The 24,560-nt window shown below is 32.9% G+C and overlaps 1 protein-coding gene across 1 annotated transcript; it reads right to left on the bottom strand.

The window, feature by feature from the left end:
- Positions 1-16,133: 16,133 nt before the first annotated feature.
- Positions 16,134-16,919, bottom strand: LOC131037115 (uncharacterized). The gene has a single exon (XM_059216905.1). The coding sequence runs from the start codon at positions 16,872-16,874 to the stop codon at positions 16,395-16,397; it is 480 nt and encodes a 159-aa protein (XP_059072888.1). The 5' UTR covers positions 16,875-16,919; the 3' UTR covers positions 16,134-16,394.
- Between the last annotated feature and the right edge of the window lie 7,641 nt (positions 16,920-24,560).

Below are 24,560 nucleotides of genomic sequence, written 5' to 3'. Positions count from 1 at the left end.
GCATTAAGATCAGCGTTAGGATCAGGTGGTGTTGTAATAGTTTCATTTACATAATGAATGAGTACTTTTTCCATTAGTTTACTCCATGCCTTAATTTTCCATGATGCATAATTATGAGGAGTTAAAAGTGGAAATTTAGGAGAACCCATAGCACCAAAATGAAAAAACACAAGATAGAGAGAGGCACAATCACACAAGACACCCCCCCCAAAATACTCAATCAAGAAATACCCCCAAAATGGTGATTTTGGCACTTTATACTTAGTGCATATACAGTGAGCCACTTGAAAAAAAAGGCAAAGTGGACTTCTACTTTCAATTTACAACTTCTCAAAATGAGATCTAAGAGACTTCAACAAATACTGCTAGTGATCTAAAATGAGATCCAAGCAAAATGCAAGTACCAAATATGCCAAAAATGGCCAAATAATAAAAGTGCAATTTCTACTTAAAATCACTACAAATAGATGGCACATTATGAAAGTAGATAAAAAAAATATGCACTTTCAAAAAAAATGGCACCTAAAAAGGAGTCCATATGAGCCCAAATGAAGCCTCCAAAGTTGTAAAAATCAGAATTTCATGATTTCCAAAAAACCTGTATCCAAAAATCAGAAAACTTATTCACCACTGTACAGATCATGAAATTCTACCCCAAAACAAAAAAAAAATTCTCGAAAAAACGAGTCCGGATGAGTGAGATATCACTATTTGAAAATTGTCTACAAAATTATAATTTCTAGAAAATTTCCGCCGCAGCATCAAACTTGAAATGCCTCTAGATTTGGCTTCCGAAGCTCGATTTTGATGAAACTAAAGGCAAAACTGACTTTCTTGGATCTTCTCAATCCAATGGTGATCTCAGATTTGACCTAACAAGCTCCAATAAAAACTTGCAATAGAAAACTCCAAAATACACAACCCCAAATAGCATCATTTCTCTCAATTAGCAAACCAATGACACTCTAATGGCTCTGATACCATGTGAGATTTTGCCAAGATTAAGAGGCAATGGAAATAAAAAATAAGAGAGACAAAATATTGATAAGAATAAGTTGTATTCTATCAAAGATGAAAATACTGATCAACTGGATCATCAATCGATATGTACAATGAATATGAGCCTGCTTATATAGGCAAGGCTATATGGATATGTGAGCACATAAACATGACATGTGGCTCAATAAGAAACAAGGGTAGGTAGGAAATAGGTGTGGGTAGGTAAGAGAAACAATATAATATTCCACATGAGGTGGATCACCCACTGAATGTGGAGTGTAACAACAAGATCACACCATAAAAGGTGGAAATTCTCCTACACACACTATCCCAATGTGGCACAAACACCCAAGTGTCTCATACCCAAACTACTATGAAATTTATTTTCTAAGTAAACTTAAGTAAGGTGTAATAATATCCAAGATGAATAATTATTTACACCAACAGGGTATATAGGTCAATTGATTAGATCATTTTGTAATAAGCATGAGTGAGGAAATAATGAAGGATATGTGAGATATATGAGAGAGATCATATATGTGAGTACATTTATGTAAGGGGTTATTCCGATAAGGGTTTAGGGTTTCAAACCTGAACAAACAAAGCTTAACCAGAGCTATATTCAGGCATAGAAGATTCTATCTTTGCAGTTCAATCATTTTTCTGGATTGTAGTCTAGATTTGTATGTAGTAAGTGAGGCTCCTTTTGTGATTGAGAAGTGTGCTCTAGGCTGTAAGCCTTCCTACAAGTGCAGGCCCCTATGTTTTGTAATATCTCTTCATATGGCCAGTGGATTGATATTGTGGGTCACAAATCCCACTGTGGTTTTTCCTCTTTGAGGTTTTCCACGTATAATTCTTTGTGTTATGTTATTCACTTGTGTGATTGGCTTATTGGTTTCTTTACTTCTTTCAATTCTTTATGTATCGATATACCAGTTCGTGGATGCATGTTTTAATAAGGTTAAAATTGATCATTCTAGTAGAACACTAATTCACCCCCCCCCCCCTCTTAGTGTTCTTGGATTCCGACAATTGGTATAAGAGCCTTGTGCCTCGAAGGAAGTTTAACACTTTGAGGAAGATCCTGAATCTGGACTCCATAGATATGAGTTTGGAGAAGCAACTTGAGGTGACACTTGAAGATTATGATGCTGAAAGGGTGAAGAACTTGAAGTTACAAGATGAATTGAATTTTGCTCAGGAATTCATTCTTGTCCTACAAGAGAGGTTGTCATTTGTTCAGGCTAGGAGGAAGGAAATTTTGCAAAATAAGGATAATTATGAGAAAGATGCACTTAATGAGAGACGTCTAAAGCTGAGTCAGGAGAACATGGTCATGAGGAATCAAATGCAAGCTATAACTATGAGGATGTCTAAAGAGATTGAAGACCAGAAGAAAAAGGAAGAAAATCTTGTTGTATCTCTGAAAAACAAATTTGAAGAATGTGGTAGGTTGGTTCATGAGAATGATATGTTGAGAACTAATTTAGTACAAGCCCAGAGTAATGAACAATAACTTGAGAGACAAATGATAATTCTGAGAGATGATCTGACTATTGCAAGTGAGTATAAAGAAAAATTCAAGATGAGTTCAACACAACTTGATGAGTTATTGAGAAGACAAAGACAGAATGGAGATTCCAGTGGAATTGGATTTGAACAAGGACAAAATTCTGGTACTACAAATGAAGATAAAAACCATAAGGCACTTGTAAGGTAGTTTAATGCTTATAAATTTAATGGTAGATGCTTTTTTTTTAATAAATTTGGTCACATGGCTAGGTAATGTAAAAATAGAGCAAATCATAACCCTGATTCTACTCCCGGTCAATGTTGTAAATGCAACAAGTATGGTCATAAGACAAAATATTGCATAATGAATGTGAAGTGTTATGCATATGGAAAATTTGGACATATGGCTAATCAGTGCAAGTTGAGCAATTACACCAGTTTTAGTAAAGCAATTCAAAAGAACAATGTTACATGCTATGCATGTAATGAGGTTGGACACATTGCTAAATTCTATAGAAGCAGAAATCCATCGGTTGGTAATGATCGATCAAATGTTAAAGGGAAAGAGAAGGTTAATGAATTCTGGAAAGATCATACCTAGAGATGGGTCAGGAAGATAGAAGATCATTCAGCATATGGAAACGCACTAGTTACTCAAGTGACAGAGGAGGTTGCTCCTGCATAGGCAGGAAGCTCATCCGGTAACTAAGGCAGATGCCTTAGGGGTAGGGAAAATTCATGAAGATGCTACATATGCCTTGAGAAGAGGTTCTAGAAGATGTTCCAAACATTGAAGATGCTTATCTATCTTGGAGATGTTTGATCGAGATCCAGTATCTTTCACCAGAAGCCATTCATATCAATAATGGATTAGGGTTTCTTGGAGGTTGAAACTAAGTTCAATCACAAGAAGAGGGAGAAGCAGGAGGGCAAGGCAAGTAAATTTGTTGAAAAGGTTTCACAAGATATCAAGGCATTAATTGATGTTGTTCTAGAGAAAGGAAGGAAGAGAAAGGAAGGAAGAGAAAAGAACCAAAAATTCTTATTGAGCCTATTGCAGCAGAATCTCGATATGATGATGACACACCCTTGGCATTCAAAAGGGTATTGAGGAAGAAAACTGAAGAGACTAAGGTAGAAGCTAAGAAGAAATCAGTTAGGAAAGTTACTATCAGGGTACCAGCACAGAAAAGAGCTCTTAAAGAAACACCATCTACCCCATCCGGTACTAGAAGAAGAAAGAAGAAGGATGACACTGATCTGGCACTTGTATCTGGTAATGTAGATATTATTCCACCCAGGACTTGTGCAGAATTGGATGATGAAATTATGTCGACTTGAATTTCATCCTCAGAATGCTACCTACATGTCGACTTGAATTTCATCCTCAGAATGCTACCTACAACAAGTTAGTTTCACAAAATACCAATGGAAATGCTACAGGAAATCCAAACTCATCCAATGAAACTACATGAAATACCTATGAAATAAAAATACTAATATTACCTTCATGGTTTATGTCTCATTGTGTCCTAACTCCATTGTTCCTGGTTGTAGATGGTTCTCAGACAATGCACTGATAACTTCCAAGATGGCATATGAAGAATGGACTGATAACTAATAGTTCACAAATGCTATGATATGCAATAATACATGATTATACTAAAATGATTATGCTATTTTGCTTCAAGATTAAAACTCACGGATGCATAAGTTTTACAAATAATTTGCTTGAAAATGCACTTGAAGTCTAACTCTCTCTCAACTGAAGCTCTTGATTTTATAGACCTTGAGAGGATGAGATGATGTGGCTTAGATCAACGGTCATGATCAGATCTACAGATTTGGATGGCTGTGAGAAAAGGTGAAGGTTGAGAGAAAGGGGGAAGGAGAAGACAAGTGTCACTCATCTCACCTTGACTGGGTTGCTGACTAAGGGAATCTAGGGATGGTTGGACAAGATTTAGGCATGAGAGGACAAGTGGACTCAAGGCCTTCCTAAGATGTAGGGGGTGTTGGAGAGAATATAGAAGATGGTTATGAAATATGTGTATGTACACAATATTCATTGAATTTGGAGGTTGAAGATAAATGATGAATTAATATTTAAGAAATATTAATTTCCTTAGCCACATAATTGATGAGTTGGCAAAGGGAAGATGAAGTGGAGATGGAAGGTGAGTTGGAAAAGAAAGATTAAATAATTTAAGAAATTATTTAATATTTGAGACTATAGGATAGGAGAATAACTATTAAATATTAGATATTTAATTGATAGAAGGAGATAATTAAAAATTAGATATTTAATTAATTAGAGGAATAATTAAATATGAGATATTTAATTATTTTAGAGGAATAGGATAGATGAATTAATTAATAGAAAGACACGAAATGAATTAAATAAATTAATCTTTTCAAATTAACTATTTAATAGAAGAATAATTATTAAATAAATATATAATATTTATTTAATTGCTCATAGCCATTTTTATGTGTATACAAAAATTACTAAAGATGGTATGTTAAAGAATGTACAATTTAATTATGAGCATTTGGATAATGATGAACAGAGAGAAGCAGAGGAAGCAGTTTGATTGTATTTTGATATATATAAGAAAGCCTTGTTAGAAATTGAAAACCAAATATCGACACAATTATATGACATACTAGATGCTAGAAGATTATCAACAATGGAAGAGGACAAGCATATAAAGATTCAAGAGTTGTTATTTGTTTGTATTTTCATTACTCCAGAGGACATGGACATGACACTTGAGATTGTAGACAGGGAAAATCTTTTATAGTAAGCACAGAATAATTAACCTTATGTTAGGTAGGGTAAATGAGATAGTCAAGGAGACACACAATGCATGAATTAAATTATTTGTAGCAAAACATGATTTTTATACTTCACCGAAACCAAAGACAGATACTGCAGATATCCTGGTTGAAGGGAAAGGTAAAGGTATTGTGGGTACTTCACCCTCAATTTTGAAAAACATTAAGATAGTGGATATTGAGTCCCGAGTAGAAACTAATGTATAGGTAAATGTTGAAATACCGGTAGAATCAAACAGTGTAAAGATTGCATGTGTACATGTTACTAATTTTGAGGACAATAGTCCTCCGAATCAAAATGTACAAGATGAGGACATAGTTCCTATGGAGGAAGCGACAGTTACTAAGACTGCACCAAGTGGCGAATCCACTGGTGCAAGTGAGGAAGCTATAAAAGTTAAACCATCAGAGGAGGAGAAAGGGGAATCCGATAGGGAACTGGTAGTGAGCCCATCATTGTTGTCAATTGACACCTCGCAGGTTGAAAAGAAAAGAATAACGAAGATGAGTTCTACTAAACTCATGATGATGGTTGCACAGAAAATGATGAAGGATCTAGGGACAAAGGATTTATTGATCAGTCTATCACTGTTTTTCATAGACTTGTCCTGGAGTGCAAATTTGACAATGAAGCGAGCCCATCCGACAAACTTAAGGTAATCACAAAGCACATTTCAAAGGACTTTTAGTCTCTACAACAAATATCAAACCGATAGGCATTGGAGAGGTTTACACAGGGAAAGAAAGCTAGATTTGATCAAATGATTGGGTCAGAGAGGAAGAAAATTAATGATAAGTTGAAATTGATTGATAATGCATTAAGGCAGTGTACTAATATTTTAAGAGTATGGTGTAACACAAGTTTACTCACTAAAAAAATAGAAAGGATTAAGGATATTCGGGAGGAGATTGTAGGTATAGTCAATTCTTTTGATGGTTCACATTCATTGACTACATCTATAGATGGTCAGATTTTGGTTTTGGAAGCCCAATTTTTTTCTCTTGAGAGGGAAAAAGATAAAATCATAAGGAGAGCCAAGGTTCTTAGAGGATTGGTGAGTCCCCGGTTGGATTCATTAAGTGTACATAAGAAGGAGTGTATAGATATGGTTGGTAAGCCCACACTGATAGAGCTTAATGAGAAAGAATCATATGCCCATATTCTAAATGGACTTGTATCTATTTATGGCACTTTCAAATCTGGTTGGGATACTTATCTAGAGATTTTGGAGAATGCCTATCCGAAAATTTTCAAATATATTCAGCTTCGGTAAGGTATTTTGGGACATTCCTTGTACATTCTTTCATTCTTCATCCTTTTTTTGGTATTGATGTCAAAGGGGGAGGTATAGGTCTAAAATATTCAAGAGATTTGAAGGTATGTAGTATTTTGTTTTAGATGGATATTCAACTCAAGGAGAGTAGGCTTAGGATGAAACCAACAGATGGAAGCCATGATCATTTTTCATTGAGTGTTGCCATCAATGCCAAAGGGGGAGATTGTTGGAAATTGACACTCAATTTTGGTTGGTTTCAATATGTTGTCATTGATGGAAACATGGCAACATGTTCCAGCTTCATATTTTAGTTTAGTAGTGTACCGACAGACACTTCACCGGCACTGATAGGTTGGATGGATTTCTTTGGTTACCAGCAATGCAAGCCGACATGGTTTACAATTAGGTTATCAGTATTGGAGGCCGACATCATTTGGGAGATCCAGCATCAGCAATTGTTTTGATATTCATGTATTTATATTATTGAGCCAACATGTTTATTCATATTGTAGTTATCTTTGTAAGCTGACATAAGGCATGATAGTTTGTAAAGGGTATATAGGTCAGTTGATTAGATCATTTTGTAATAAGCTTGAGTGAGGAAATAATGAAGGATATGCAAGATATATGAGAGAGATCATGTATGTGAGGACATTTATGTAAGGGGTTATTCCGAAAAGGGTTTAGGGTTTAAGATTGGAACAGATAGAGCTTAACCGGAACTGTATTCAGGCATAGAAGATGTCATCTTTGCAGTTCAATCATTTCTCCGGATTGTAGTCTGGAATTGTATGTAGTCAGTGAGGCTCCTTTTGTGATTGAGAAGAGTGCTCTAGGCTATAAGCCTTCCTCCAAGTGCAGGCCCCTATATTTTGTAATATCTCTTCATATGGCCAGTGGATTGATATTGTGGGTCCCAAATCCCACCGTGGTTTTTCCTCTTTGAGGTTTTCCACGTATGATTCTCTATGTTATGGTATTCATTTGTGTGATTGGCTTATTGGTTGCTTTACTTCTTTCGATTCTTTATGTACCGGTATACCGGTTGGTGGATGCATGTTTTAATAAGGTTAAAATTGATCATTCTAGTAGAACATTGATTCATCCCCCCTCTCCGTGTTCTTGGATTCCAACAAAGGGGTCCAAATTTGAACCCTCTAATGGTCAAAAAAAATTGAGCAACAAAATGATCCCGATGTCGGCCTTCTTCAAAATTTTAAACGTATTTTGTGAGGTTGAGTTTAAAAGTCTTATACCCGCATTTAAAACATCTCTACACAAGTTTCCAGTTCAATTAATTTCAATTGAGCAAGTAATTAAGCATTCATAATGCAGTAAAGGAGAGGTCAAGTATTCAGATTTTCAAGCATTCAAGACGACATCCATGATCAAGTTTGTGCGAAGGCATGCATAATATTCCACCTAACAACATTAAAATTTCATCAAGACTTCAAGGAAAGGAGATTTATGGAAAAGGTATAGAATTTCCATTCTACATTTTCATAAGGTTTTCAACCTCTTCCTTGTAGAGGCAAGTTCTCTTTTCTTTACATAGGGTTAATTCCAACTCAATGTTTGACCTAGGCAAATCGCTATAAACCAAACACCATTTTTCTCTCTTTGTTGTGTGCAAGATTCAAATTCGACATAGAAGAATTATATATTTATAAAGAACATACAAAGACAAAGAGATCTAGACTTTGAAGAAGTAGAAAACCCTAGACACTATTCAAAATTTTGAGGTGTCCACTAAGATATTACCTACTAACTCAAGCACAAAATATTCCATGCATGCACTGGGGTGTTGTAGAATTTAAGGATGAAGCCTTCGCTAATTTTAGACATCTACGCATATCCATCATTGTGGGATCATTTGAATAATAAAGTATTACAAGAGTATATAACATCAACATCTACACATTATAAGGATAAATATATGCATTTGCATTTTTACTTTGTGTCTTCCAAATTGTTTGAAATCATTGAATCGATCAAACGGTATTAGTAATATATAATATGGGAAGCTATTCAGCTTACCTTCTCTAGAACAACTTTTTAATATCGTGCTTCTAAGAACCACTATTCACAAGTATTGCAGGCGGATAGGATTTTGAAGATCAAAGGTGTAAAGTTCAAGGTCACAAAGTGGTTTCAAAACTACACAAAGGGGTTATAAGCCATAGGTTCAAAGATCAAAACCATAGGTGTATGACTAAACCAAAATAAAGTGAAGATCATTACTTCATAGTCATGAATTTGATAGTAAAAATAAAAATTGGATCATAGAACATGTGTTACAACAAAACTCTCACTTGTCACATCTTGAACTAAGTTCCCCCACCTTTCATTGCTAAATATGTAGCATATTTTATTGTTTCTAAATTTATCTATTTTATATAAATTAGTTGTGTGTCAATTGATTGACCGACTTATCCACCTAGATAATTAGAAAGGGGTACATTTATTTATTTTTATTTTGGTGACTTGTTTGATCTTACACCCCCTAGGTTTTGGTTGTAGGGTATGATTTTTTATTTTATTTTATATTTAAGTTAAAAAAATTATTTCTTTGAATGAAAATATCATACAATAAAATCGAGTTAAAGCATACAACTAGGTAATCAGAAAACAAGGGAAGCATTGGATAATGACCCAAATACTAGGAGCATTGCAACTATTGGTGAGGCCATTTGGAAAGGAAAGGTGGAGAAGGAAGAAACCTAGACATAGCATTACAAGGGGCATTCCTAATGGTCAATAAGGATTAAAAGATGTGAGCTTTTAAACACAACCTTGTTGGCTTTAACTTAAATCTACATAAGAACATTATAGGTCACTAGTTATTTATAGAAAACAACAAAATTATCATCTATAAAAAATGAGCAAAAATGGAACAATGTCCTGTTGGCATTCTACACTCTTATGAGAATAGTTGATGTTGTCATTGATGGCAACCATTTGGAAACCAACTGGAAAGTCACTGACAAATGGTTTCTACATGCCCAACATCACAAAACTTCATACACCGGCAGACATTGGCACCGACAGGCACTTAACCGGCATTCAGATTACATCAGCAACAAGCATACCGACACTCCAACTGACATGGGATAGAGTTTTGTTTATATGAATTTTTTTGTAATGTAATTATCTTTTGTAAAGCCAACATGGTATACTATAAAAGACTCATATATGTATGAGATCTTATAGGTTATTTTATGTAAGTAGATGAGAGAGAGAGGTATATTAATGTGTGATGAGGCAATTTTGTATAAGGTGATATAGTTGACAACGAAGGTTTTGGTTATTGACTGAGCTTAAACCGGTACTGAACCTGGCATGAGAGATGTTGTTTTGAGTAGTACATTGTATTGGATTTGTTAATCTATTTTGTAGTCAATGTGACTCTTTATTGAGCAGTGAGCTCTAGGTTGTTGGCCTCCCTGCATGTGCAGGCCCCTCATTGTAAGTAGTATTTATTCATTGGCCAGTGAGTAAATATTGTGGGTCACAAATCCCACCGAGGTTTTTCCCACACCGGGTTTCCTCGTTAAATATCTTGTGTTATGGTGTGTTTCTATGGTGTCTCTATTATTTCTGTTTATTGCAATAATTCTTATTTACCGACACACTATTTTGGGATGCAAAGTTATTAATAAGTTTAAATATTCTATTAACCGGTTAGACACTGATTCACCCCCCCCCCCCCCCCCCCCCCCCCCTCTTAGTGTCTTTGGGACTATCATTGAATCTAACATGTCCACTATTCCAAATAAAGATTTAAATAATTTTTAATCTAATGCACGTCATAAATGGGAAAACTTATAGATAACTTGGCTCCATTACCAAGAACATCATGTTAGGTGACATTTTCAATCTTTGAAGGTCAACAGAAATCGTGAATCCATGACTAGGCAACTTGTGAATTAACAAAAAACTAGAATTGGTGAAGAGTTTCTAGTTGCCCACAAAATTTACATATTAAATTGGAGAGGGCCAAGATGAATTGAATGAGTTCTAATAGGAAGATCTATTATAATAGACATTAGAAAAAATAGACAACTTTGGGATCAACTATGGCTTTCAAAACTATTTTAAAAAACATGTTAGATCAAATTAGGTGATTGTGAATCCCACTTTGTATTAGAATTTTGTATGATGTGAAGGTTCTCAGGAAAAGCCAACTCCATCCTTTCTTCAAAGTGTAATTACAAAAATGAATATTAAAATACCATTTCTAATCCATCCAACAAGGCCTATAAATTCACATGTTTTTGCATTAGATATTATAAGAATTATCATCCTTTTTTTAAAAAATTTTATTCCAAGGTCTCAACATCATTTATCATTAAATAATAGTCCTAGATTGAACCATAACATAATTTTTTTTAATCGATAATCATAACATGATTTTGAGTCAAATTGAAGATGACCTAATTAATAATTTTAACATTGTCATTTATTTTGATAAGGAAGAATACTTTGATCATGATACCCATGTGAAAAAAAATGAATATGCAAGATATGTCTCTCACTAAAAAAATTATTTATTTAAATCTAATAAATTAATGAAACGATGTTGATCATTCTACTTTGGTTAATGTTTCTCACAATTTATTGATTACGAAGCCATATGGAATTAAAGTACTCAAATATGTATTTCCATTTTATTTGCTAGATCTAATCTTAGATTCTTAGGTGGAGAGGAGAACATAAAATTTAATCCTCAACAATTTGAAATTAAAATTCAAATCATTTTACCTCTAAAAATGGTTCTTGATATGTGATGAGGACTCCATTTGTCAAATTCAATTTAATTTGCTTCTCAAAATGGTGGATAAGACATAAGAAGGACTCCACTTGCAACTTGTGTTGATGACTAAAAACCAATGTGACAATGACAATGAATTTGAGGAGGTAATTTAGGAGGTAGATTACAAGATGCATTTGCCACCATTTTTTTCATGTCTTGATCCTTAATTAATTTTCTCATATAGAGGAGAGTTTCAACTAAGATAAAATTTTCCAGGTCATACTTAAGTCTTGCATTTCCATAATTAATTTCTAATGTATATCTTTAAATATTTTTGGAGGATGGCACCAATTAGGACTCAATTATTAGGTTTACATTTATAAAATCTCTTGAAATTGGGTTTAGATGTCATGTTGATGGAGGAGTTATATTCCTAAAATTTCTCTTGATATTTTACAAAAATATTTTCATTTTGGTAAGACATTGAAGAAATGATGAAAACAAAAATATTGAGATTAAATAAAATTTCATTTAAAAATTTTATTATAATTTTAAGGTGGAAAATGATTATTGAAGTTCCATATGTAGGTTGAATAACTCAAGGAGAAGGATACAACAAAACAGTCAATTTCTAGCATATAGTGTACCAATAGTTGGATTAAGCAACTTGTAAATGAGCACAAAATTAGAATAGGTGAAGAAGGGTTTCTAGTTTCCCACAAAGTGTACATCTTAAATTAAAGAGGTCAAGATGATTTGAATGAGTGCTACTAGGAAAACCCTAGTATAGTAGACACTAGAAAAAATGGACAACTTTGGGATCAACAATGGCTTTCAAATCTATTTGAAAACACGTGCCAGATAGAATTAGGTGATTGTGAATCCCACTTTATATTAAAATTTTGTATCATGTGAAGGTGCCAAAAAAAAGCCAACTATATCCTTTCTTCAAAGTGTAATTGTAAAAATGACTATTGACATACCATTTCTAATCCATCCAATAAGACCTATAAATTCTCATATTTTTACATTAGATATAATAATTATAAACCTTATTTTCTCTTGATTTCATTACATGGTCTCAACATCATTTATCATATATTTTCTCTTGATTTCATTCCATGGTCTCAACATCATTTATCATTAAATAAAAGTACTATTTTGAACGTAACATGATTTTGAGTCAAATTGAAGATGACCTAATTAATAATTTCAACACTACTATTTACTTTGATAAGGAAGAATACTTTAATTATGATAACCATGTGAAAAAAATGGATATGAAAGATATGTCTCTAACTAAATAAATCATTTCTTTAAATCTTACAAATTAATGAAATGACATTGACCATTCTACTTTGGTTAATGTCTCTCACAATTTATTTGTTTACCAAGCCATATGGAATGAAAGTACTTAAGGATATATGTAAATACCATAAAAACTTATCAAATTCCTTTAAATTGTTTATCTTTGATGTAGGAGAATTTTGAAGAATTGAGCAATCAACATCAACCAAAAATATTTTATTTTCATTTTATTTGTTGGCTCTAACCTTGATTCTTAGGTGGAGAGGGGAACATGATAATTCATCCTCATCAATTTGAAGTTCAAATTCAAATCATTTTATCTCTAAAAATGGTGCCCAATACATGACAAGGACTCCATTAGTGAAATTCAAATTGATATGCCTCTCAAAATGGTGGATAAGACATGAGAAGGACTCCACTTGCAACTTGAGTTGATGACTAGAAACCAAAGTGACAATGGCAATGAATTTGAGGAGGTAATTTAGGAGGTTGATTACAAGATGCATTTGCCAAAAAAAAAAATCATATCTTTATCCCTTATCAATTTTCCCATATAGTTAAGAGTTGCAAGTAAGATAGAATTTTACACATCATACTTGAGTCTTGCATTTCCATAGTTAATTTCTAATTTATATTTTTGAATTTTCTTGGAGGATGACACCAATTAGGACTTAATTATTAGGTTTACATTTATAAAATCTCTTGAAATTGGATTTGGAGGCCATATTGATGGAGGAGTTATGCTCCCAAAATTTCTTTCGATCTTTCTCAAAAACATATCATTCTAGTAACACATTGAAGAAATGATAAAAACAAAAATATTGAAATCGAATAAAATTATCTTTTAATTTTTTATTATAATTTTAAGGTGGAAAAGGACTATTGAAGTTCCATATGTAGATTGAAGAACTCAATGAGAAGGATATACCAAAATAGTCAATCTCTAGCATATAGTGTACCAATAGTTGTATTATTCCAAAGACTTGATATCTTTTTTATTTGGTAATTTATTTTATGATGTTTCAAATTTTTTATATAGAAATATTTTACCCAAATTTATCCAATAAAATCTAATGTAATATTGTAATTTTATTGTTAATGAAACTAATAAGTTTTCCATACGTTGGTGTGTTCAAATTATCTTTGAGTATTCTAATTTATGAGAATATTTGGATCTATGATGTGTATCCAACATATATAATTTATTTAACAAATGAATAAGGTAAATGTTTAAAATTCTTAAAATAGAACTATGAAATATTATCTCAAAAATCACCTAAGCTAAAGAATAGTTCTAATAGTTTTATTCTTCTAAGTTTGGTCCAAATGTTGGGATCATTTATTTATTTTATAGAACAATATCAAGCCTTTAAAATATATAAGGAAGAGTTTTATGAAGTGTTATTTCAAGGGAAAGATTACCATTCATTTGTTCTTCTACCCTTAACTACATCAAATAGTATTAAACTAGGTACAAGTCATGTGGAATGTTGTGTGCCTTCAATATCTTGTTTAGAATTCTAAATAGATGTTTTGGGTTTGTAAGTTTCCATAATGAATGATTCATAGGCACAACACTTGTTCAATGTTTTGCAAATTGGTTACAAAGCTAAGTGAGCTTGGTCTTGGGGAAGATTCATAGTTAAGCATACTTGAATGAGAGTACGTAAGAGGATGGGTAAGCATCCGGCTAGTCTTAATGTTTTACCCCATGAATATCACCTAGAAGTAGTGATTATTAAGTGGAACATTCATGCTGATGAAAGATTGGTATGTGTTAATCAATAGTCATGAATATGAGAATGAATTTAACTCAATAAATCTGCAAATGAATTTTGATAAAATATCATAATGTGACAATGGTAAAAAAATACATCTTACTTGTCTATGGATGAGCTAAAGAGACTTAAAAACAAATAATTCATAAGGCACAACACTTTTTTGAAGGTTTGCAAATGTAGTATGATTAAGTGTGCTTGAGCTAGAGTAGTGCTAGGATGGGTGATTTGCCATGACGTCTCAATGCTTCACCCCTTTGAGCATCACATAGATGTAGAGTGTTGATTAAACCATTCATGGTTATAAATATGGATTCATGTGAACATTACTTGTGATATATGGGTTAATGAGTTTAACTTAAAAATTATGTAGATAAATCTTAATAAAACTTCATAATTTGACATAAACTACCTCATACTTATCTATGGAGGAGCAAAAGAGGCTCTATAATGAATGGTTCATAATGTACAACAGTCACTAAAGGTTTTATAATTAAGCTGTCATGTTAAATGGGTTTTCTCTTGGGGGAAACTCCATGGTTAGACATGCTTGAGTCAAAGTAATACTATAATAGGTGACCTCCTAGGAAGTCCTAATGCCTCATCCCTATGAAAATCAGGTAGATGTAATGATTGTTGTAGGCTTGTCATGTTCATGAGAGATAGGTTTGTATGAACCATTACTCATGAAATATAGGTGGATGCATTTGACTCAAAATCTATGTACTTGGATCTTTATAAAACATAACAATTTGACACATTACAAAAAATGCCACATACTTGTCTTTGGATGAACTAAAGGGGCTCCATATTGAATGGTTGGTAAGGCATACCACTTGCTGAAAATTTTGTAATGGGGTGACAAACTAACTAGAATTAATCTTGGGGCAAACTTCATGGTTAAGAGTGTTTGAACTAGTACAATTCTAGGATAGGTGACCACTCGAGATCCTTGTGATGTGCACATTAAAAAAATTGTTTAACATTCGACGTAGATAAGAAGTAGAAACAAAAATAAAGCATGTGTAACAACATATTGACAATAGTGACAAAAATCTTAGCATCTAGAAAAAGATAAAATTAAACCATGATAATGTAGACACAAAAGATGATATATGAAAAACAAATGAAGATATAACCTCGAAATATAGACAATTCACTTGTCACAACTTAAAAATATTCTCTTTGGATTGAAACCCAACAAAAATAAGATAAATTTAATGTTTTTTATATTGTTAATTTAAATATAAAGATCTTTGTGATATGCACATTGAATTTTTTTTTTTTATTCATCTATTTGTATGTGTTGGTTGAATTTTAAGAAACTACTATTTATATGACAAGAAATTATGGAATGTATTTTAGCAATGTTATAGCAAAAAATTGCTTGCCTTTTATTCAAATGCACCGCTTCCCAATTCAACTAATTGTTTCTTATATACTTGTCTCAGTGAGCTATTTCAGGGATTGATTGATTTTTCAAAAAGACTTTATCCATGAAAATGATTCACAAAAAATCAAATACAATGAAAATTTTTTCACTAACTTAAACTACTATTCATGAAATTTGACTCAAAAACTATATAATTGAATATTAATAAAAAAACACTATATAAATTTTTTCAAAATTTTATACTACCATAATCATAGTGCATCTCATAAGTCTTATAAAAATATGCTAGTGTAATCCCACCCAAAAAATGTGGGACAAAATGTGAAAATAAGGAGATCTACTAACACCCCAATCATAATGAATTGCTGCATTGGATATCCTTGGGCACCTTCTGTCATATGTTCTCCATGTCTCTTCCGTTTTGTATCCCTGCTGCTCTCATCACTGTCTTCAGTGACTTCAAAGATGAGTTTCTTGATGCACTCATAAAGAAGTAGGTTTTCCAAAAAATAGTGTTGGAGAAGAGCATTGTTCTACATCGACATCTGCTCTGCCATGCAGAGAAAGTGTTTAGGTGAAATGGGTTCAGTATCCAAGAAATAAAGAACACCCACCATTGAACAACAGGAAACAAACATGGGCAGGGGCCCAAATATCCACAAAAAGAGAGGGAAAGAGAAGTAAAATGCCCTGAGTCCCAACGACCAGAAGTAGCTTCCTCTGTTCAATGCTTTGCTCACAAAATAAATCGACGACTGTCGTGGCAAATACTTATCCCTGGGCACATTTATCAGAAAACTCACATGGCTGTAGTAACGTATTGACTGAACATTGCACACAAACGCTGTCAGGAAACATATGAGAATGGTGAAGTACTTTATAGAAGAGCCAGTCCTGCTATGATCACCATATATAAAAGCATCTGCTCCACCAGATCCATTTATGCTGCTCACTAGCACGCCAATCAATGAGCTCAGTGTGATGGCGGTTGATCCAAGCAGAGTGGAGGCCATTATATTGTTCCGCAGTGTCTGAACTGCGAGCACTCCATTCTTAATTCCATCCTAAAGGCAATAAAGAGTCCACAACAATGATCAGAGATTGACATTAATTTGAATTAAGGTCAATGGTACATCAAGAGTTAAGAATTGTGAAAGTTAGAGTGCAGGATCAGAAAACAGAGGATCAAGGCATTGTTGCTTTCTTATTTTATTAAGGGAAACATATCAGTAATTGTTATAGCTAACTTTACACATTTATAGATTTTTTAAAGTATATTAGATTTTGATTATTTTTTGGTTTCCGCATGCGATTTAATTGCTTATAGCTATAGTTTTGGCTTCTGGTCAGTAAGGATGCATGCTTGGGATGCATTATGTACACAAGGGTCAAAAAGTACACATGTCCCAGTAGTCGTGCTCTATTCGTACCACTAAAGATGCATAAATGGATCAATTATAATCCAAAAATCTAAAAAAATGAGTGACTATTGATACATATAAATTTATTAATAGACTTTTAATTATTTGTTTTTTAGTTTTTTAAACCCAATGCTTAAACCAAACTATTTCAATGAAAAATAACATGATCGCTGCTGTAAGACACTTCAACTAGAATCTGCCCACTACTCAGAAATCATTCTCTTGATTCTGATCAGAAGATTGTAAAGCTTGAGATCTGTTCTATAAAAAAAAACATTTGAATGAAAAATAATACCAATGCTACAGTCTACATCCATTTGCACTTCAATTAGAATTCTGACAAATGAGAATAAAAGGAAAGGATCAAAAAATAACTGCAAACTACACAATGAAGAGAAAACTCGAAACCCAAAACAGAGAGTGTGAAAAATCAAATGCAATGGAAGACTTCGGTTTAGTTTTAGATGAAATACGCAGAACAAGTACATAAGTCAGGGATGTACATATAAGGCTCAATCCATATGCATCCAACACTTCTTAGAAAATTCCTGTTGCTGTACACGGATTTGCTAGTACTTGAACTTTGAATGTTCCATTTACATTTTGGGTTGCTTTATCAAACTTAAAATTAGAATCTTTTATTTTTCTGAGTGGTTTTCCGGATCTATTTTTATGGAACATGAAGTTTTATGAATCAAAAAAATTTATGCTACAGGATAATTTAACAGTCTTTACATTTTAGGACTGCATATTTTAGCCAGTGCAATTGTGGCTAGAAATTGTCCCAGCAGCTCTGGAATTTTTTTGTCACTTGTCAATTAGTTACTATTTTAAGTTCCCGTCATAAAAGAAATAGAAGGAAAATAGTGTTCATTTATTATTTTTTTATTTGCAACATTCTTTATGAGATTAACAACTTCCCTAAATTTCAAAGCTTAAACTTTTAAGCTGATTTACACTACTAAATCATGAAACTATCAACTTTAAAATATTCCTAAAAAATCTCAACAGCACCCACTGAAATTTTTTAGGAAGCTCCTTCCATAAAACCTTACCTTTAGAACCCCTTTTAGAACAATTCCTATTGTTTTCCATAGACTTGATAGGACTTGAACCTAAAATACTCCATTTGGATTTTGGGTTGCTTTATCATTAAACTTAAACCTGGAATCTTCTATTTGCATTTAAAGTTTATTATATTTAGGGTGTGGCTTATGATCTCCAACAGTTCAGATCCATTAGAATTGCCTACAGGCTGAAAAGTTAGTCACCCTTGTGGCTTGCTTGACTGTACAAAATAAGGTTCTTTTAATGTAAAATGACTTTGCAACAAAATCTCCTCAATGGTTAAAAAATATTTTATAGCCATATCATGATGTGATGGGATGAACCTTAACCTTGTCAGGGCCAAATAGGTCCTATGAAACTGTTTAACGCTATATACTTGTTTAGAAGATTGTCATATAATCATTCAGAAGTAGAATAGAATGAATATAGTGAAACATAATGTCTGGATATCACTATCCATTCTCTTTATTTAAGGGATGGTTCAGTCAAAGTTCGTCTACATTCTAGATCCCAATTCATATCTGCATAGAATACACATGAAATTTAGATCTAAAAGTTTTCACAGTTCTTTTCCAGAAATCATCTAGCATTATGACCTGTAGAAGCTCAAACATCTGAGGGTTTTGTAATTAAATAGCAAAGAGGGTTAAACATAGTGATATCCCAATATATATGCTAAACAAATCAGAACAAGCCTAAAATTTTCAAATATCTAACATTCAGGGGTACTGGGTTTTGATTGATACTACTGAGCTTGGACTATAAATATCTATTTAATTGTGCATAACATCAATTTATATGACAAAAAAAAATTAGTGAAAAGAAAAAATGTTCCAATGTTAGCAGCTAACTTTACATATTTACAGATTTTTTAAAGTATATTAGATTTTGATTATTTTTTGGTTTCTGCATGCGATTTAATTGTTTATAGCTATTGTTTTGGCTTCTGGCTAGTAAGGATGCCTGCTTGGGATGCGCTATGCGCACAAGGGTCAAAAAGTACACATTTTAAAATGTGCTGATACCTGCTTAAAGATGCCCCAATAACCTTGCACTTAAAATTGTCAATACTTATGTACAAATGCCCCAATGCTTAAACCCAATATTAATAGACTTTTAATTATTTGTTTTTTAGTTTTTTAAACCCAATGCTTAAACCAAACGATTTCAATGAAAAATAACATGATCGCTGCTGTAAGACACTTCAACTAGAATCTGCCCACTACTCAGAAATCATTCTCTTGATTCTGATCAGAAGATTGTAAAGCTTGAGATCTGTTCTATACAAAAAAAAACATTTGAATGAAAATAATACCAATGCTACAGTCTACATCCATTTGCACTTCAATTAGAATTCTGACAAATGAGAATAAAAGGAAAGGATCAAAAAATAACTGCAAACTACACAATGAAGAGAAAACTCAAAACCCAAAACAGAGAGTGTGAAAAATCAAATGCAAGGGAAGACTTCGGTTTAGTTTTAGATGAAATACGCAGAACAAGTACATAAGTCAGGGATGTACATATAAGGCTTAATCCACATGCATCCAACACTTCTTAGAAAATTCCTGTTGCTGTACACGGATTTGCTAGTACTTGAACTTTGAATGTTCCATTTACATTTTGGGTTGCTTTATCAAACTTAAAATTAGAATCTTTTATTTTTCTGAGTGGTTTTCCGGATCTATTTTTATGGAACATGAAGTTTTATGATTCAAAAAAATTTATGCTACAGGATAATTTAACAGTCTTTATATTTTAGGACTGCATATTTTAGCCAGTGCAATTGTGGCTAGAAATTGTCCCAGCAGCTCTGGGATTTTTTTGTCCCTTGTCACCTAGTTACTATTTTAAGTTCCCATCATAAAAGAAATAGAAGGAAAATAATGTTCATTTATTATTTTTTTATTTGCAACATTCTTTATGAGATTAACAACTTCCCTAAATTTCAAAGCTTAAACTTTTAAGCTGATTTACACTACTAAATCATGAAACTATCAACTTTAAAATATTCCTAAAAAATCTCAGCAGCACCCACTGAAATTTTTTAGGAAGCTCCCTCCATAAAAATAAATCATGGGACCACCAGCTCCATAGATATTTTTATTTTTAGGAATAGGAGGTCCCATGCAGAAAAAACATATGTTAGAGGATTATTTGAGATATTTTCCTAAAAATAGAAGCTCCTACTTTTTTAGGCTTGTATAGAGGTGCAGTCCCATGAGGGAGCTTGAGCTTCTATTTTTTAGGAAGAGGAGGTCCCATGAAGAAAAATAAAATGTGCTACTAGATTATTTGGAATCTTTTCCTAAAAAATAGAAGCTTCTACTTTTTAGGCTTGCATATTTACGTGGGTGAAAATGGGGTGGGGCTATAAATTGCCCCACTAGTTTAGGGATGTTATCTGTCATTTGTCAAACATCCAAGTTTCGATTTCCATTAATAAATAATTTTAGAGGGAATTTTTTTTATTTTTTAATATTGATTTTTATCATTGCACACTATAGAAGACAAAAGTATTACATCATGTTCCCATGCAGCTACTTAACTCTATTTTTTGCTTAAATTTAAGCAATTAAGTGTTCCCATGCAACTTAAAAATTGTCAAAAAAGGGATAATTGAGAATCTTTCCCTATTTTGGTGGAGCAACTATTGTTTAGGAATTAGAAATAAGCTATGGAACAAAAGTGGGGGGCCTAGAAATAAGGAGTGGATGCTTATTAACAAAAATGCCACATGGCTCCACAATTTTCTTTCCCTCTTTTTTTGAAGATTTTTTTTTTTTTTTTCCAAATTTTAAATGCACAAATTAGTATTAATGCTATTAATACAAATTTAAGATGTTTTTCTTAAAAATAAGCAGCAAAGATAAATATTCATGGGGTCAGCTGCTTCACAAGTAATCCCTAAAAATATTGAGCAGCGGTTGCTAGCTAAAATAAGCTAAGCAGCCGCATGGGAACATGCCCTTATATTCATGAAACCATCGGCTTCCTTAAATTTTGGAGCTTAAACTTTTAAGCTGAACTACATTACAAAATTCATGGGACCGACAACTTTAAAATATTCCTAAAAAATCTCAGCAACTTCAACTTTATTTTTTAGGAAGCCCCCTTCCATGAGACCCCAACCTAAGTGGGTGGAAATGTGGTGGGGCTAGAAATTGCCCCAACAACTTAGGGATGTTATCTGCCATTTGTCAAACATTTAAGTTTTGATTTCCATTTGGAGGGAAAATGATTTTTTAATACTATGTTTTATCACTACACGCTATAGAAGACAAAAGTATTATATTTACGAGACCACCAACTTTCTTAAATTTCGGAGCTTAAACTTTTAAGTTGAATTGCATTACAAAATTCATGGGACTAGTAGCTTTAAAATATTCCTAAAAATTTTCAGCAACTCCAACTCTATTTTTTGGAAAGCCCCCCTCCATGGGACCCCGACCTACTACATAATGAGGACTCCATTTGTCAAATTCAAATTGATTTGCTTCTCAAAATGGTGGATAATACATTAGAAGGACTCCACTTGCAACTTGAGTTGATGACTAGAAACTAAAATGACAATGATAATGAATTGGAGGAGGCAATTTAGGAGGCAAATTATGAGATGCATTTGCCACCATTTTTTTCAATCTTGATCTCTAGTTATTTTTCCCATATAGAGGAGAGTTGCAACTAAGATAGAATTTTACATGTCATACTTGAGTCTTGCATTTCTATAATTAATTTCTAATGTATATCTTTCAATGTTGGTGGAGGATGGCATCAATTAGGACATAATTATTAGGTTTACATTTATAAAATCTCTTGAAATTGGATTTGGATGCCATACTCAATGAGGAGTTACACCTATAAAATTTCTTTTGATCTTTCTCAAAAAATTTCTCATCTTGATAACACATTGAAACAATGATAAAATACAAATATTGAGATTGAATAAAATTATCTTTTTAATTTTTTATTATAGCTGTAAGGTGGAAAAGGACTATTGAAATTCCATATGTAGGTTGAAAAACTCAAGGAGAAGGATATGCCAAAATAGTCAATCTCTAGCTTGTAGTGTACCAATAGTTGTATTATTCCAAAGACTTGATTTGTCTTTTTTATATTTGGTAATTTATTTTAGGATGTTGGGGATTTTACAAATAAACGGTTTAAATATAAATATTTTATTCAAATTTATCCAATAAAATCTAATGTAATCTTGTAATTATACAGTTAATGAAACTAATAGGTTTTCCATACTTTGATGTGTTCAAATTACCTTCAAATATTTTAATTTATGAGAATAATTGGATCTATGTTGCTTATCCAACGTATCTAATTTATTTAATAAATGAATAAGGTGAATGTTTAAACATAAAACTATGAAATATTATCTCAAAAATCACCTAAGTTAAAGAATAGTTCTAATAGTTTTGTTCTCCTAAGTTTGGTCCAAGTGTTGTGATCATTTATTTGTTTTATAGAACATTAGCAAGCCTTTAAAATATATAAGGGAGAGTTTTATGAGGTGTTCTTTCAAGAGGAACATCACCATTCACTGGTTTCTCTACCCTTAACTACATCAAATAGTATTAGACTAGGTCTAGGTCTAAATAGATGTTTTGTGTTTGTAAGTGTGATTCATAGGCACAACACTTTTTGAATGCTTTGCAAATTGGGTACCAAACTAAGTGGGTTTGATCTTGAGGAAAATCCATAGTTAAGAATACTTGAATGAGAGTAGCAAGATGATAGGTTCAACTATCCAACAAATCTGAATGTTTTACCCCATGAACATCACCTAGATGTAGTGATTGTTGAATGGAAAACTAATGCTAATGAAATATGGATTTGTGTGAATCAATAGTCATGAAATATGAGAATTAAATTGACTTGAAAACTATGCAAATGAATTATAATAAAACATCCTAAAGTGAGACTGGAAAAAAATACCTCTTATTTGTATATCAATGAGCTAAAGACACTCAATAATTTAAATCATTCATAAGGTACAACACTTGATTGTAGGTGAAGTTGTTGCGTGTTCAAGGATTCTCTCTTATGCAAGAGGTGTGTATCCTTGACTACAACCTCTTTACACTTGGCAATATATACCTATTCTAAACAAACCCTTCACTTTGGGTCAAAAGTGTGTCATCCTTCATCAAGAATCCCCTTTACCTATCATTAGGAGGAAGATAGGCATTCTTGTTCTCCTTCTCTTCTTTTGGTAGAAGATGTTATGTTTGTTCAAGAAACTCCTCTTGGAGGTAGATGTTTTTGAGCAAAGATCTCTTCTCCTCCAAGGATTCCCTTTACACTTATTGCATGATATCTCTTTTTCAACTATCTTATCCTCGCTTGTAAGAGTGTTGCCTCTTTAGCTTGGATTTATGAACATTGTTACCTAAAAGGATATCTCCTTGGTGTTGAAGGTGGGTATCCTTATTTCTAGCTTCCTTAAGACATCAACATAGGCCTATGTTGGCATCTTACGGGGAGGGGGGCGTACATATCAACATGTTTGTGCTATATCGTACTATATTTTTGCATGTCTTAGACATCATGTTCATTCTCAAAAATAGAGAAATTAAATTCTTACATGAGATGCTTCATTCTCTAAACCAAACACAACATTTATATATGTCTTATACAGGGTGCACTTTCTTGAAACTAGAGCAAACAAAATCTTACACAAGATGTCCTCAAAACTAGGCATATATTTGTCTTACATGGGGTTACACATTCTCGAAACTAGAGGAAAAAAATTCTTATATGAGATGTTCCTGATACCAGACAGACATTTGCATTTTCATTTCATTGCTTACACAGGTTGTTGCATGCTCAAAACCAAAGAAAACAAATTCTTATATGGGATGCTTAACACCTAAAATCAGACACCACTTGCATGCACAATAGGATGAGGGGAACTAACAAAATATAACTAGACTATTCCTACTCTCCTCCGCAACTTGGATCACCTAGAGAAACACATCTAGAATGTGTATCCATTCTTATCCCTTTCTTCTCATGAGCTCATAGCTTTGTTATTTGTAGTTCATGGTTGATGATGTGTGTGGGCAATTGACACTCATCTAGTCATTTTCAATGCTTGATTCATGATTTAGGGTTGTCATTTATGGAAACTCTTCTTGGAGATTCAATCTAGTGGTTGTGATTCCTCCTATTTGGAAGCAGGAGTTAACTGGTAGTCAG

Source organism: Cryptomeria japonica, chromosome 2 (genome assembly GCF_030272615.1).
Source record: "Cryptomeria japonica chromosome 2, Sugi_1.0, whole genome shotgun sequence".
Lineage (NCBI taxonomy): Eukaryota > Viridiplantae > Streptophyta > Pinopsida > Cupressales > Cupressaceae > Cryptomeria > Cryptomeria japonica.
The sequence above is the reverse complement of the archived record's forward strand: the minus strand, read 5'-3'. Positions and strand labels throughout refer to the sequence as shown.

Coding starts and splice junctions, on each gene's coding strand:
- LOC131037115 (XM_059216905.1), bottom strand. CDS start 16,874: ATGGCCTCCACTCTGCTTGGATCAACCGCCATCACACTGAGCTCATTG.